This window comes from Malus domestica, chromosome 16, assembly GCF_042453785.1.
Source record: "Malus domestica chromosome 16, GDT2T_hap1".
NCBI lineage: Eukaryota > Viridiplantae > Streptophyta > Magnoliopsida > Rosales > Rosaceae > Malus > Malus domestica.
The window spans coordinates 26958545-26973033 of record NC_091676.1 but is presented as its reverse complement, the minus strand read 5'-3'; the positions used below and the strand labels follow the sequence as shown (position 1 = coordinate 26973033).

The window sequence follows — 14489 nt, the reverse complement described above, 5'->3', positions numbered from 1 at the left end:
AAGAAGAACTTTGCAGCTTCCCTCATGGTCAGCCCTTGCTCTTGGTCTCCACGTAGTGTCAGCAACATTATTTTGACAAGAAACGATAGCGGTATTTCATTGATCACACAAACAAATATAAAGGTGCCAATTGGATACATTTGCTCCAGTGACTACTCCATTGATCTAGAATGAATTCGCACAAACAAACGATTGATTAAAAACCCTTACACGGCTACTGCAAGTGCACTCATACAAATTAGTCACAAGCAAGGAACAAAATGCCAATAATATTGGCGATATATCGCCGATATTATCGGTTTTTCACCGGACCGATATTTTAATAGGTATTCAAAGGATTTTCGTCAAAATTTCGCGATATTATCGATATATTTCCGAAATTATCGTGATATTATATAAAATATCGATAATATCTTTGGAGTCGGTGAGCGCGCTGCAGCTAACGCCGAAAAGCAGCGAAACGACGACGCTCAGGATGTCCTTGGTGCGATCGCGCAGGCTTCTGAGCGGGGGGGGGGGAGCCGACTGATTTCGGTGATGACGGTGATGAAGCTAGAGGGGGAAGAGGAGGAGGGGAGACGGCGGAGGGAGAAGGAGTAGGAGGAAACGAAGAGGGTTTTGCAGGGCCTTGATGCAGTGGCGGAGATGGCGAAGAGGGAGAAGGTGAGGAGAGCGATGAGGTGGTGTCGCCGTTGATGTGGTGTGGAAGTGAGGGTGTGGGTTGGTTCACGGGGAGAAGGAGAGAGTGCAGATAGAGAGAGAGCACGGGTAGAGATGAGAGAGTGAGGGAAAAGAGAGAACTAAGAGAAAAGAGAGACCGCCTTCGTTGATGTGGTGTGGAAGCGAGGGTGTGGGTTGGTTCACGGGGAGAAGGAGAGAGTGCAGAGAGTGCAGAGAGAGAGAGCACGGGTAGAGATGAGAGAGTGAGGGGAAAGAGAGAACTGAGAGAAAAGAGAGACCGGGGACACAAAAGCAAGGTGGGCCCCCTGGGCACACCTATTAAGGTCCAAAAATAATTTTAAAAGTAAGATAAACTCAAACTTAGTGAAAATACAATTTAAATTGGGGGTGGGTGTAACAATCTACCCCTCTTAAAAGAATTTCGTCTCCGAAATTTAAAATCACTTACTAAACTGAAATACTCGAAAATAGGAAGAAGAATATATGTATAAAGAGAAATCAAGTCCAAATAATTACATCATATTAAAATTTGATTAATTTTTTTTCAGTTACATATATTATATATGATAAATTTCTATTTTAAATCAAGTCCAAATAATTACATCATATTAAAATTTGATTATTTTTTTTTCAGTTACATATATTATATATGATAAATTTCTATTTTAAATCAAGTCCAAATAATTACATCATATTAAAATTTGATTAATTTGGAAGAAGAATATATTTATAAAGAGAAATCAAGTCCAAATAATTACATCATATTAAAATTTGATTAATTTTTTTCAGTTACATATATTATATATGATAAATTTCTATTTTAAATCAAGTCCAAATAATTACATCATATTAAAATTTGATTAATTTCTTTTCAAGTATCTACTTTTGAACTACTCACCACGTTCACTCTATGTGGTACTAAGTCACTAACGTATCTTATTATGCAAAGTATAAAATGTAAAATATTGTACTAATTCATTATATATAAATGATTATGATGTGTTTAGACTTCTTTCATTAATTACTACATATTTTCTACACTTACTGTTTGTCAGCTAACTATATAATTAACTTGATAATGTTAAATCTATCATGCAATGCATTTCCTTTCAATTTGTTGTGATAAACTAATAGATAATTGACTAAATAAACATCCTGCAAAGTTTCAATAAAAATTTCCAAGTTTTTTTTACAATTTTTGTGATTTCCATATAATTTTTATCGATATCGATATTATCCCGATATTTCCAACGATATTTTCGTGTTTTCAGACTATGGATATTTCCGATATTATCGATATTTAATACCTGTCACGGGACGGATAGACGTATCTGTGTTGTGTGCTGTCGTTCCTCCTTTTCTCGATGGTTTTTGGAATTCGACATCAATTGTTTTCACACAATGGAACGAATCGACTCACCCCAATCTCCTCCACCACTTCTTTCCTGCTCCAGTGCTCCATTTTGGATAGCCAATCCTCCTCTTTCAACGAGATTCTTCTGTTAAAAAAAAAATAAAAAACCACCGCCAACCCTAAACCAATTCACCCAAATCCGGCGACTAGATCCACAGCACACGCGAGAACCGCGACGCACCACCGGTCAATCCACGCATTTTCCATAACCCTATTTACAGAAGGTAAGCAATTTATCCTAATTTAGATTTTAAAAAACTCTTCACCAAAGAAATTTATCTTCTGGTGATTTTTCTAGGGATCCAAGGATTGAAAATACAGAGTTTTTGTTTCTTGATTTCTACATTGCGGTGAAAATTCCCCTTTCTTAATTGATTCAAAGCATAGCTTTAGAAAAAATATGCAACTATTGGGGTTTTTTTGTTCCAATTTTTCAGATTTTGAGGGTTTTGTATCCAGGCTCAAACGTTGTTCGTCGTCTTTCAAATCCCTCTATGCTCATGGTAAGCAATTTAAACTTCTGGGGTTATTGAAATATGTTTGATTATATGGGCATGGAACTTAGTATTCTAGGTTATTGAATTTGAATAACTATTATTGGGGTTATTAAATTTGGTATTCTGTATTATATTGGAGTTATAATAGGTTTGATTTCAGTAACTTTTTGGGCTTATTGAATTTGTATGCTCTGTTTGGTATTGTGATTATTAGGCAGCAACAACACCAACAACAAAGCCTTTTTCTACTAAGTGGGGTCTATATGAATCCTAGAACGTCATTGCGCTCGATTTTATGTCATGTCATCCGTTAGATCAAAGTACTCTAAATCTTTTTTTAGAATATCTTCCAAAGTTTTCCTAGATCTTCTTCTACCCCTTCGGCCCTGGACCTCTGTCCCGTAGTCATATCTTTTAACCAGAGCGTCAGTAGGCCTTCGTTGCACATATCCAAACCATTGTAACCGATTTTCTCTCATCTTTCCTTCAATTTTGGCTACTACTACTTTACCTCGGATATCCTCATTCCTAATCTTATCATTTCTCGTGTGCCCACACATCCAACAAAGCATCCTCATCTCTGCTACACCTATTTTATGTACGTGTTGATGGTTCACCGCCCAACATTCCGTGCCATACGGCATCGCTGGCGTTATTGTCGTCCTATAAAATTTTCCATTGAGCTTCAATGGTATTCAGTGGTATATGACGGTCACACAACACGCCAGATGCACTCTTCCACTTCATCCACCCAGCTTGTATTCTATGGTTTATTTGGTGCAGAAGAGTGTATTCTGGTTTATTTGGCATTTTAGTCTGCATTGGAATTTGAATTGCTCATCTCTAAGTTATTCTAAAAACAGTCCTATCGTATGTATGGAATATCCAGTTTATTTGATGTTTATTTTCTGATTTATTTGTTATTCCGCTTAAATTTCATGGCTGTATTTTTTTAATAGCTATGCAGTGGAATGGACGAGAATGTTCTGGGTTCCAGTGCTGAACTCTTTTTTGCTCCAATTGATGTTTCTTTTGCTGATGATGCACCTCTTCTACCATCTGGTTTTCGCATCATTCCTCTTGATTATGGGAAGGTTAGCCTCTAAACTAAATCCCATTCCCAAGATGTTATATGACAGCTTTTATACCGCACTATGTCTTTAAAGGAAATGTTCATTAGCGCTCTGAAAAATGTTTGTGGAAGCTTCCAGCCCAAATCATACCATGGATTCTGCTGGTTCTTTTATGATTGTATTTTGTTGCATTTTGTTCTTCTTTCAGAATTGCTATTTCATTATCTTTTTGCTCTTTTTTTTTTCTTTTTAATTTTTTATAGGTGCTAAAGTCCAGATTTTACTCTTTTTATAGGGTATGTTCTGTTGGATGCTCAGAGAGATAGGAAACTGCAATTTACTTTTGGATATGCTCTATAACAAGCTGCCACTTACATTTGGATTTGATTCTTCACTGATGTGGATGTTGTGATGGGGTTTTGTAATTTTCAATATTCTTCAATTCTTTTTAGTCTGCAAAAATCAAATTGCCCATGGAATTAAATTGATATTGCATTAATATGTATGCTAGAGGACTTTACAGTATGCCATCAAGTTTAGACTGACAACAATGAATGACCAACTTAGGATTAATGCCTCTATTTGTTTATTGAAATTTGATGCTCTCTCATATGGTCGAGAAATATATATAGTTGTCGTATATTTTATAAGAGAAATTAAGTACATTGACAACATCATTCATCCTCTATGTTTATTTTTAATAATCTGTTTTTCCCGTCATTTTTTTTTCTGCTATGTAATGTCATTTGGTTTTTTATTTTCCTACAGGTTTTCATTTTTAATTGCTTTTCTTAATCTATTTTCCCCCTCAATTTTTCTGCTATGTAATCTCATTTGGTTTTCGATTTTCCTACAGGTTTTCATCTAAAAAGAAAATACTTCGTCCGTATACATTCTACGTCGCTGCTCAGGTATAGAATTCTTTTTTTTCCTTGCTTAATCATTATTTTCTTTTTACTACATTTTGAATCTTCCCCCAATGATTTATTATTATTATTATTTTTTTTTTAAGAAGAGCAAGTTGGTTCTGCTTCAAACTTGCAACGAGTAAGTTCCTCTGATCTGTGATTTTTAGGGTTTCGAAAAAGGTTATCGGCTAGAAATAGTTTGAGATTTTGGGAGTTAATGTTTTGAGAAATAGCTCTGAATTTTTTGTTTTATTTTTGCTGATTTTTGAAGTGGTTGTGGAAACCGGTTCTTTTGAACCAGTTTAATCGGTTTTAGTGATTGCGTGTGGAGAGGGTTTTTTAATTTGTTTAGCCTATCTCAAAGTTCAAGATTATATTTTCCTTTATTTTCTAACTAACTAAACAGAAAATTAGCTCTCTTTCCCTTGTTTGGTTTAATTTTACCAATTGATACTTTATAAGTTTCTTAAGTTACTTCAACTATTAAGTTTGAAATAATTGAATACTTGAAAGTTGGGTTTCGTTCAATTGTTTGTGCTAATTGAGCTAATCTTTTGTTTTGTAGCAACAAGGAGAAATGAGTCGGCGGGAGGACTCTGAAAGATGATTGTTGTTGCTGCTGCTATAGATATGCCGGCGGATCCTTCGGAGGGAGAGTTAAGCTTCGATTGAGAAATAATCCTCTGCAATGCTATCAATAAAGTTCAAATTGGAGCTGTGCCCAAGGTGACCCTGATCCTTTGATCGTTTTCCAAATTCTCACATTTGTGGTTGTTATTGAATGGTATGCATATGGAAGAAATATGGGAACCATTGAAATGTTGAATACTTTGATTTTATGTATTTTTTCAAGGAATGGGAGAACCTTTGAATAAGTATGGTTCCTTAATTGAAGCAATTCATGTTATGACTGGATCACTATTTCACCTATCGCCAATGAAAATTATTGTCGACAGTAGGCATTGAAAACTGCCATTATGTCTAAGATGTTTTTATCTGTAAAAACATTCAGATATGGTGTATCTTAATAACTTTCTCATGACCGCCAAAGAAAATTACCGTATCAACTAGGCATTGAAAACTGCCATTATTTCTAAGATGTTTTTATCTGCAAAAACATTCACATATGGTGTATCTTAATAACTTTCTCATGCTATTTTATTTGATTCTATAATCAAAATTTTGTAGCTTTTAGATTTTGTGGATCTTAGTAAATTAGGTAGTACAAAGTACTCTTTTGCTTATTTCATTGAATGTGGGTGAATCATAGTTGCATAAGTAATGATGTAGTTCGCAATTGCTAAAAACATTTGGCTTATTACTCTGTCAGTTGTGCATCTAATCTTCTGTAGGTCGGCATTATTCATGCTATCAAAAAGCTCCATAGTGATCTTCTAGCTATGTATTAGCGGTTTCACTTATGCATCCGTCCAAGAAATCTGTTGTCAGATAATGCCTGCAGCTCGGGCTTTTCCTTTAGTAAAGCTTATGGATGCATTGCAAGACTACCAAGAGAGCACGTAAAGTTTTTACACCTCATGTGTTTAATAAATTCTTTTAACTTTCATTTGTTTGCAATGAAACTTTTACTATCGTTTTAGACTCCTAGAGAATCTCACTATACCCCCTTTTATGTGATTATGCAGTCTACAAAAAATCTTAATTGAATACATAATGTTTGATGGAGTGACTGTGAAGAGCAACATGCACACCTACTCGGGAAAAACTCGGGAAATTGCTAGACATTTCAAGTGGTGAGTTCTAATCTTTATGTACTTGCAGAATAGGAGGAACTTCAATCCCTTTTGTGTGTTTCGTATAATATATACACAACATAACCTTTGCATTTTTTGTCTCCTTTCCTACAATTCATGAATTAATACCTTTTCATCAAATTGGTATTCTGAGTAAATTCACAACCAGTAATGAAAGCAAAGTAATGAGCTTTTTTCTTTTCTTAACAATTTTTTGTTTTTTTGATCATGGAATGCTTTTCTCATGCTAAGATTGTAACCCAATCAATAAGCAAGTGAAACACAGAAGTTCTTCATCGCATGTTAGTTTTGATCCATTTCTAATGATCTCATGCATGGTACAAGAAAAACATCTCTTTAGCAGCAAAAGAAGAAAGAAGAGTGAACTACTGAGCAACAATGTGAAAAGTTGGGACATAGAAAACAAGATGTTTTTCATGTATTATAACCGTATGGATGTAAATAAGATAATTTTTATGTATGATTTGTTCTTTATAGAACATAGGGATGTAAATAGATTTTGATATGGATGTAAATCAATTTCAAAAGTCCCACACATTTAACAAAGTTTTAAAACCCGCAGCATCACGCGAGTTCTTTTGCTCATATTACTTCAAAGCATAAAAATACTTTTGTCTTTCAAGTATTTTATACCCCTAAATAAGAGCCTAAAGAAAAATTTTAGGACATTACTACAAAATATCAAATGTTCAAGAATATGCAAAATGAAGAGAGTTCAAGGTTGTGGAGCCTTTCTCCAAAGTCAGAACCTTGCCAATGAGACTCAAGGCTTGCACTTTTGTGGAGATGTCAACTCCACCTTTACAATCGCATAACCATAGATTTAAATTTAATCATTGATTGTTGTTTACGTTTACGCTCTTTTCTTCTCACCCAATTAATTTTTTTCTTTTCTTTATTTTCCTTCAGATTGTTCTCTTTCGAAAACATGATCTTTTAGCAGATGCAGGAAGATAAACGGTTTGAATTGTTGGTATCACGTTCAGATTTTTAGGGTTAGTGAAAATATTGCTCGAAGTTATAAAGTCTTTAGAAACTATATAACACGACTCATATTTCAATTAACTGTAAACATTAGAATGTGATATCAACCATCCGAACTGTTCATTTTTTTGGACCTGCTAAAAGATCATGTTTTCAAAAAACAAAATTTTAAAAACGAAATCCAATGAGAAGAATAGAGCGTAAATGACAATCAACGGTTAAATATGAAGTTAGGGTTTATGGGTTTTGGTGTTGGATTTCGAAATTGAGCCCTTCAAGAAAATTGTAAAACTTGTCATTACGAGCAATTGTATATATCTTTTTACTTTTTTACATTTTTCAGCTTGTACATTAGTTATTATTAATTTTGCACTCAAACAAAAAAAATGAGTGGTTGCATATTTTTTAACATTTGTGGTCATGAGCATTTGCATATTTTTTATGAATTTTTATTAATTTTGCAATCACGAGCATTTGAATATTTTTAACATTTTTCACACTTGTAAATGATTTATTTAATGTGTTTTGGTATTTTTCAATTGCTTTGTATTTTTAATATGCTTTGGGAATTTTAGGACTAGATTTGTTAGTGGAGTACACTACGAGGGTTTAGATCCTAATATTTTTACCACAGGAGTTATCTTCCGATTACCTTACTACCACGTACTATGGTTATTTTTTTGTTAAATATAAGGATAAAAACTAATTTTTTTCTTAACGGGTTGAAACGAGCTACTCGCGTATAAACTAGTGATTTGATAAGGACTTGATTAGTTATCATATTGATTCGAAATCTTTTATTTTCGTATTGTATTAATAGTCATGTAAGAAATTATCAAATCTACCTCCAACATGTTGTAGAAATGGATGTCCACTCAAATAATGGGCAAGTTGCCCTTCCACTATTTAGCATGTGATTTACTTGTATAAAAACAAGCCTTATGAAACACAACAAAGGGATAGATAGATGTGAAGGGTTCACGGGAAAGAAAGAGAGGAAGGAAGGAAGAGGAAGAGAGAGAAGGAAGAGGAAGAGAGAGAATAGAGGAAGATGAGAGGAGATAATAGAGAGAGTTATCTTTGTACTCCTATTATTCTAAATTATAATGAAAGCACCACTGCTGCCCCGAGGACGTACTCCAGTCACACTGACTGTAGAGGAACCTCGTAAATTTTGTGTCTTGTTTCATTTATTCCACTGCACCCACCGTCGATTTTACAACACGTTATCAGCACGAGAAGCTCTCATGTCAGTGGAAAGCACAACGCCACAAATCCTGTTCACCTCCTCCAGCTGGAATCTCATAGATAAGAAAAAAATTTCATTTCATCTTCAAATCTCAGTACAATTGATTTTCTTGAAGCAACTATATATATTGTTATATGACTGTATATCATCCTTTGCAGAAGCAAAAGAGTAAAAGACTCAAAATTTGTAAGAGAATTTGACAGCCATGTAAATAGCCTCGGAACTCCAACTTGCGGACCTCGGATTGAAATACTTTCTTCTTGAAAGTTGTTCGTCTGCTCAGTATCTACAACATATCAAAATTTCAGAAAATGTTAACGGTGCGATCGTCGCAGATGTCTGAAATACCAAACCCGTTTCCAATTTCCGCAGAAAACTGGGCAGCCACCTTATGAGTACCAAAACTCCATTTCGGTAGTTCAAATCGAAATTGTTTCTTCACGAAAGTTGTTTGGTATCCTCTTATCCATATCATACTAAATTTTGAACTAAATCTAACGGTTTGATCTTCTCATAAGTTGCAGACACTCTTGACTCCAAAACTTATGGGAATCGTTTCGACTTTTTCGAAACTCACCGGAAGAGGAACACCAATTGGAACTTATTGTTACTATTATTTACTGAGTAACCAAAATGACTTCGAACTGTGAAATAATAATAAAAATAAAAGGGATGAAACAAAAGAAGTGGCAGACCAAGAAAATGAAAAAGCAAAACATGAGGACTTAATCATTGCATTTTCTGTTTTGGCATATTTATGTGCATGGTGTTGGTTTAAAGCCCATGTCACAAGTTCTATTTATTTAAAGCAATTTATTTATAGTGGGTAGAATTATTACCCTTTGCTTTAAAGCTTTGATATTTATGTGAATGGTGCTGAATCAAAGCCCTTGTCACATGCTTTATTTACTTTAAAGCAATTTATTTACCATGGACGGTTTTACCGCCTATTGCTTTAAGTTTTGATGGTGCTGAATTAAAGCCCTTGTCACAAGCTTTATTTACTTAAATGCAATTTATTCATTATGGCTGGAATTACCGTCTATTGCTTTAATTTATTTATTGTACTTATCTTTTGTTACTATGAGTATATACAGGACCTGAAGTTCCTTGATCAGATCAGAACCTGCAGTTTCTTGATCCTCATCATATAAAATGATTGGACCCGAAGTTCCATCATACAAAAGGATCTGGCATGAAGTCCCTTGATCCTGAAGATCAGGACATGAAGTTCCTAGATGAGTACCGTAAGTTTGAAGTGCCGCAGTGCCTTAACTTAATTGTAATAAAAGCCATAAGAGTCTCAGTTTACAGACTATTAAATAAGGACCAGAAGTTCCTTATGTCCATACTCAAAATGGTTTAGCAGAAGCCTTTATTAATCGAATGAAATTGATTTCCCACGCTCTGCTCATGAAAACGAAATTGCCAATTTTCTACATGGGGACATGTAAACTTTACATGATGCATTATTAATTCGGTTGAGACATGTTACCGACCATCAATACTTCTCAGTACAACTCGGGTTTGGAACCAACCAAACATTATACATTTACAAGTTTTTGGTTGTGTTGTCTATGTGCCTGTAAGACTGCCACAACGTACTGAAATGAGGCATCATTGCAGATTAGGCATTGAAGTTGAACACCATCTATCATTCAATATTTGGAATTCTTGATTGGGGATATGTTTACCTCATGGTTTGCGGACTGTCATTTTGATAAGACAATTTTCCTGCCATTAGGGGGAGAAAATAATATCGTTCCAGAAGAACGATGAGAAAATATCATTCCAAAAGAATGATGAGAAAAGACCGTTCCAGAAGAACGAAGAGAATTTGTCTTATTTTGATTCACGAAGCAATCAATGAGAAAATGAAATATGGAAAATTGAATGATACAACGAAAGTGATGAAATCATATATACTTACTGCAAATGTGCCTACAAGAATTGATGTCTCTGTTGGATAAAATAATGAGACAGTAAATGATTTATCTGTTGCACGCCTGAAGCGTGGCAGATTTTTAGACTCAAAAGGTTCAGTTATTCGAAAGAAGAATAATATGGCACTACTGAACTATTGCATTCCCGAAGCATAACTGTTGCATGCCAGAAGCATGACAGTCGCCGCATGGATACACATCCCAGATAGGACAATCCACAGACATGGGAATATTGATGTCTCATGCATGTAGCATGATAGATGTATAGGTTCCAAAGACTCAACTCCCGGAAGTGGAGAAAATCCAAGCTCTATAACGCTCAAGAGGAGGTTATGATCCACATTCTCTCAATTATGACTATCCTGGAAGAGATAGCGTCATGCCCTTGAAAAGGCAATGGATATCCAAAGAAATGAAAAGCTTTTATGCATGCGCATGCACATGAGAATATGGGATCACGGATTGATGATAACCAATGGTAATTTTGGTTTTTACAAGTAGCTACTAAATTCATCAATGAACTGTGTTAATATTGAGTCACGTTCTTTTGTTCGTCGACAAAAGAAAAATTATTGGCCAAAATGGAGAAAGGCAATTCCATTACAATTTTGTAAGAACGTGGGCAAATGAACCTATATATATTTGAATACAATACAAATAGCCAAAAGATGTTGAACCAAGGAGGTTATATATGGGCATTTGTAATACAGTGTAATACACTTACATGATATGACACAAGGTTGTAAACGAGTTCATATAAATGGAGAATTATATACGAAGGGTTGTGAGTCGCCCACATCATATCTCCATAAGTAAATCCCTCAAGTATACATGGGAGCGAATTGCTCTGTATAAATTCCAAAGGAAAATGTATCATGAAGTGTAGAAAACCCTTGAAGGATTCAAATTGCTTGAAGTAAGCCTCTGAAGGGTAAAACATAAAATATGTACTCAATACCAATAGATTATATAAATTGCCTTAGTGAGTACTATCATTATGATATTGTTGCAACATACTAAAATCTCTTGCAAGAGTCAATGACATTAAATTATAACTCTTGAAGAGTTGATGATATTAAATTGGGACTCCTGAAGAGTCTAGAAAAATTATAAAGTGTTGAAGGAATTATTGTCTCGAGCTGCAGATCGAACAATCTACCAACACGAATCTTATCCATGATATTTATGATATTAAAAGAACCATATGGATTGAAGATTATGAGTTGAATACTCATATGATGAAGACACTAAGAATAATCATTTATCTTCGTGAGGGTAAAGATAAATTAATATTTGGTCCAGAAGTACCACATCTTAGTGAAGTATATGCTTTATTGTATTTGGCACAATACATTGAATGAAATAAAGCTTATTTATTAATATCTCCAAGAAATTACAGATATATACATACACATGAGTTAAAACAAACAAACAGGATGGAGCCTTCACAAAGGTTGCTCATGTGAAGCCTCAGTACTCGGAAGTACCCCAGAAGGGGGAGGCACTGGAGATTGATCATGTGGCACCCCAGTACTTAGCAAAACACCAGAAGGGGAAGGCATCAGTTGCTTTCGGAATCTAGCAACGAACCTCTGGTGATCACTTTGAATCCGACTTTCGGATTCCTGCAGTTGGACGAGCTTTCTTTTCATGCTCGTAGAGTAACTATTTGCAAGCACGTGTAACATCCTATTCTCGTGCTTGAGCCCTCTGATCTCTTGTTTAAGACTTGCCACCTCCGCCATCAATGATTCAACTTGGCGAGTTTGAGCAAGTAGGCGTTGGCCCATATTGGACACAGAGCCAGCACACTGAACACTGAGAGCCAAGGAGTCTTGAATGGCCGACTCTTCAGACCGTTCTGAAAGGATCTTGTTATCCCTTGGAGTGAGAAGATTCCTAGCTACCACAGTAGCGGTTATGTTATTCTTCATCATAGAGTCCCCAACCGTAAGAGGACCATTAGAAGATAAGAAGGACGGGCGCCATATATTATCCTGACGCTGCTCGTCTGTATCACTCCTAAGACTCAAATCTAAACAAATGTTAGATGGGCAAGTCATTTTTCAGAAATGATGAAGGAAAAACAGAGGTCAAATAAAATTTCAGAAGTGCAAGAAGGTGGAAATTTCTCAGGCAGCAATTTTCTGAGCATACCCTTGAACACAATTGATGTCTCTATAAAAGAAGAGGCAGCAGAGCCACTTGTTCAAAGATCGAAGAGGCACCGCTCTCCGAATTTCAAAAGCCAGATTTTCCTGAATAAAGTTCGTTGGCATTTTTCAGACGTAATCCCAACTTTTTCAGATGTCGCGTGCAATTTTGTCAAAGATCTCTGACAAAGTTGAAAACGCGTAAATCTTACTGTTCTATTTACACCACAGTTGCTGACAAGAGTAAAAGCACAGCACCACCACTTGCTATTGAGAAATCTCTATATATGTCGACCTCTGTTCTCCATAACAAGGCAGACCCGCAACACTGCAAGAATACCTAACTCTTCCTCATCTCCGAGAATGCATCTTCAACATAGCATCTCGAAATACTCAGTTTTCTTCCTCTCCGAGAATACCTCTTCAAACATGTCACACCAGAGCAAGATTATCACATATCTTCAGGGACCAGAGCAAGATTATCTCATATCATGCAATCTCCCTGTCATTTCCTTTGTCCTTGTTCTTGCCTACGAAGACAAGGATAAAGAAAGCAATATGTCGGAACTTCCACTCAAACTCCCGGTAAGGAACCGACTGCCTGGAACCTTTCCTGATTGCTTACCTAGTGTTGCTCTCGAGTAGTCATCTTTAACGGTTGGAGCTGGGTCTCCAGTCACCAAGAAGTGATGAACCATTCAAATGCAAGGGTTTGCATTCCTCTCCTGCATCAGGGGACAAATCCTACAAGAGAAGATGCCACACATGCATGGGGGAAAAGCAAGGAAAATACTACTTAAGCAAGGGGAGCAGGTAAGGAAAGTGAAAATGATACATTGAAGCATGTGGAGACAAGCGCAACAAACGCGTGCTGATTCATCCCTAACAAAACTGAAGATCACTTGCCACATGAAGCTCCTCATGGTCCAATTTCATTCAAGATCAATCCTCGAAGGTCCTTGAAGAAATCACAAGTCCGATTCAAGATCAAGTGTCCACCACTTTTGAATCAAATTCCGCTCCAGATAAAAGGAGTAAATTCAGATCTTCGATACTAGTCTAGCAGAAAGTCCTACAACTCAGTTCAAGAAAAAGCCTGTGGAAAGTTAACAAGTAAAGCACCTCTTTCAGCAACTCTTCTTACTAAGAGACTAAAGCAGAACAATCAACGATCAACCTAAATGATTTGAAATCAGGGGGAGATACTCATCAGGGGGAGCATCTAAAACAGATCAAGATTTTAACGAGTCAATCGAAGACTTGTGGCCATCCAAGGGGGAGTGTTGTAGAAATGGATGTCCACTCAAATAATGGGCAAGTTGCCCTTCCACTATTTAGCATGTGATTTACTTGTATAAAAACAAGCCTTATGAAACACAACAAAGGGATAGATAGATGTGAAGGGTTCACGGGAAAGAAAGAGAGGAAGGAAGGAAGAGGAAGAGAGAGAATAGAGGAAGATGAGAGGAGATAATAGAGAGAGTTATCTTTGTACTCCTATTATTCTAAATTATAATGAAAGCACCACTGCTGCCCCGAGGACGTACTCCAGTCACACTGACTGTAGAGGAACCTCGTAAATTTTGTGTCTTGTTTCATTTATTCCACTGCACCCACCGTCGATTTTACAACACAACATTAATTCTTGCATGCTCAACATGTGCATGTTAGCACTTAGTCCCATACCTCCCATACCTTTGCTTTTCTAACATCACGTTGTGGTGCCGACTTCTATGCAACTTTTTACTTCTTGAGAACAAATTCACTTGCATCGGTAACTATCAGCCGTTAATAAAAATGGATCTCATATTT

At 36.0% G+C, this 14489-nt stretch overlaps 1 protein-coding gene across 8 annotated transcripts; it reads left to right on the top strand.

Annotated features, from left to right (window-relative positions):
• The first annotated feature begins 2010 nt into the window (after window positions 1-2010).
• Window positions 2011-7667, top strand: LOC114822012 (homeobox-leucine zipper protein ATHB-15-like). Of its 8 annotated transcripts, none has more exons than XR_011577115.1 (9): window positions 2011-2319; window positions 2533-2598; window positions 3552-3686; window positions 4522-4576; window positions 4681-4712; window positions 5139-5299; window positions 5926-6093; window positions 6220-6327; window positions 6580-6894. XR_011577115.1 is itself a non-coding variant. In XM_070815460.1 (9 exons), exons 2-6 carry the CDS (start codon window positions 2590-2592, stop codon window positions 5171-5173), a joined length of 270 nt encoding a protein of 89 aa, XP_070671561.1. In that variant the 5' UTR covers window positions 2011-2319; window positions 2533-2589; the 3' UTR covers window positions 5174-5299; window positions 5926-6093; window positions 6220-6327; window positions 7258-7667. The 8 variants fall into 8 exon arrangements, 5 of the variants coding, with proteins under 5 accessions (XP_070671561.1, XP_070671560.1, XP_070671563.1 ...); XR_011577114.1 differs by lacking the exon at window positions 4681-4712 and adding an exon at window positions 3961-4086; XM_070815460.1 differs by lacking the exon at window positions 6580-6894 and adding an exon at window positions 7258-7667 and having other exon boundaries at window positions 3552-3687; window positions 4678-4712.
• Window positions 7668-14489: the final 6822 nt, after the last annotated feature.

Bases quoted from the DNA above. Each gene is read 5' to 3' on its own strand.
- LOC114822012 (XM_070815460.1), top strand. The intron at 3,688-4,521 runs TTAGCCTCTAAA...ATTTTCCTACAG, and splicing joins TCCTCTTGATTATGGGAAGG to GTTTTCATCTAAAAAGAAAA. The intron at 4,577-4,677 runs GTATAGAATTCT...TTTTTTTTTAAG, and splicing joins CATTCTACGTCGCTGCTCAG to AAGAGCAAGTTGGTTCTGCT.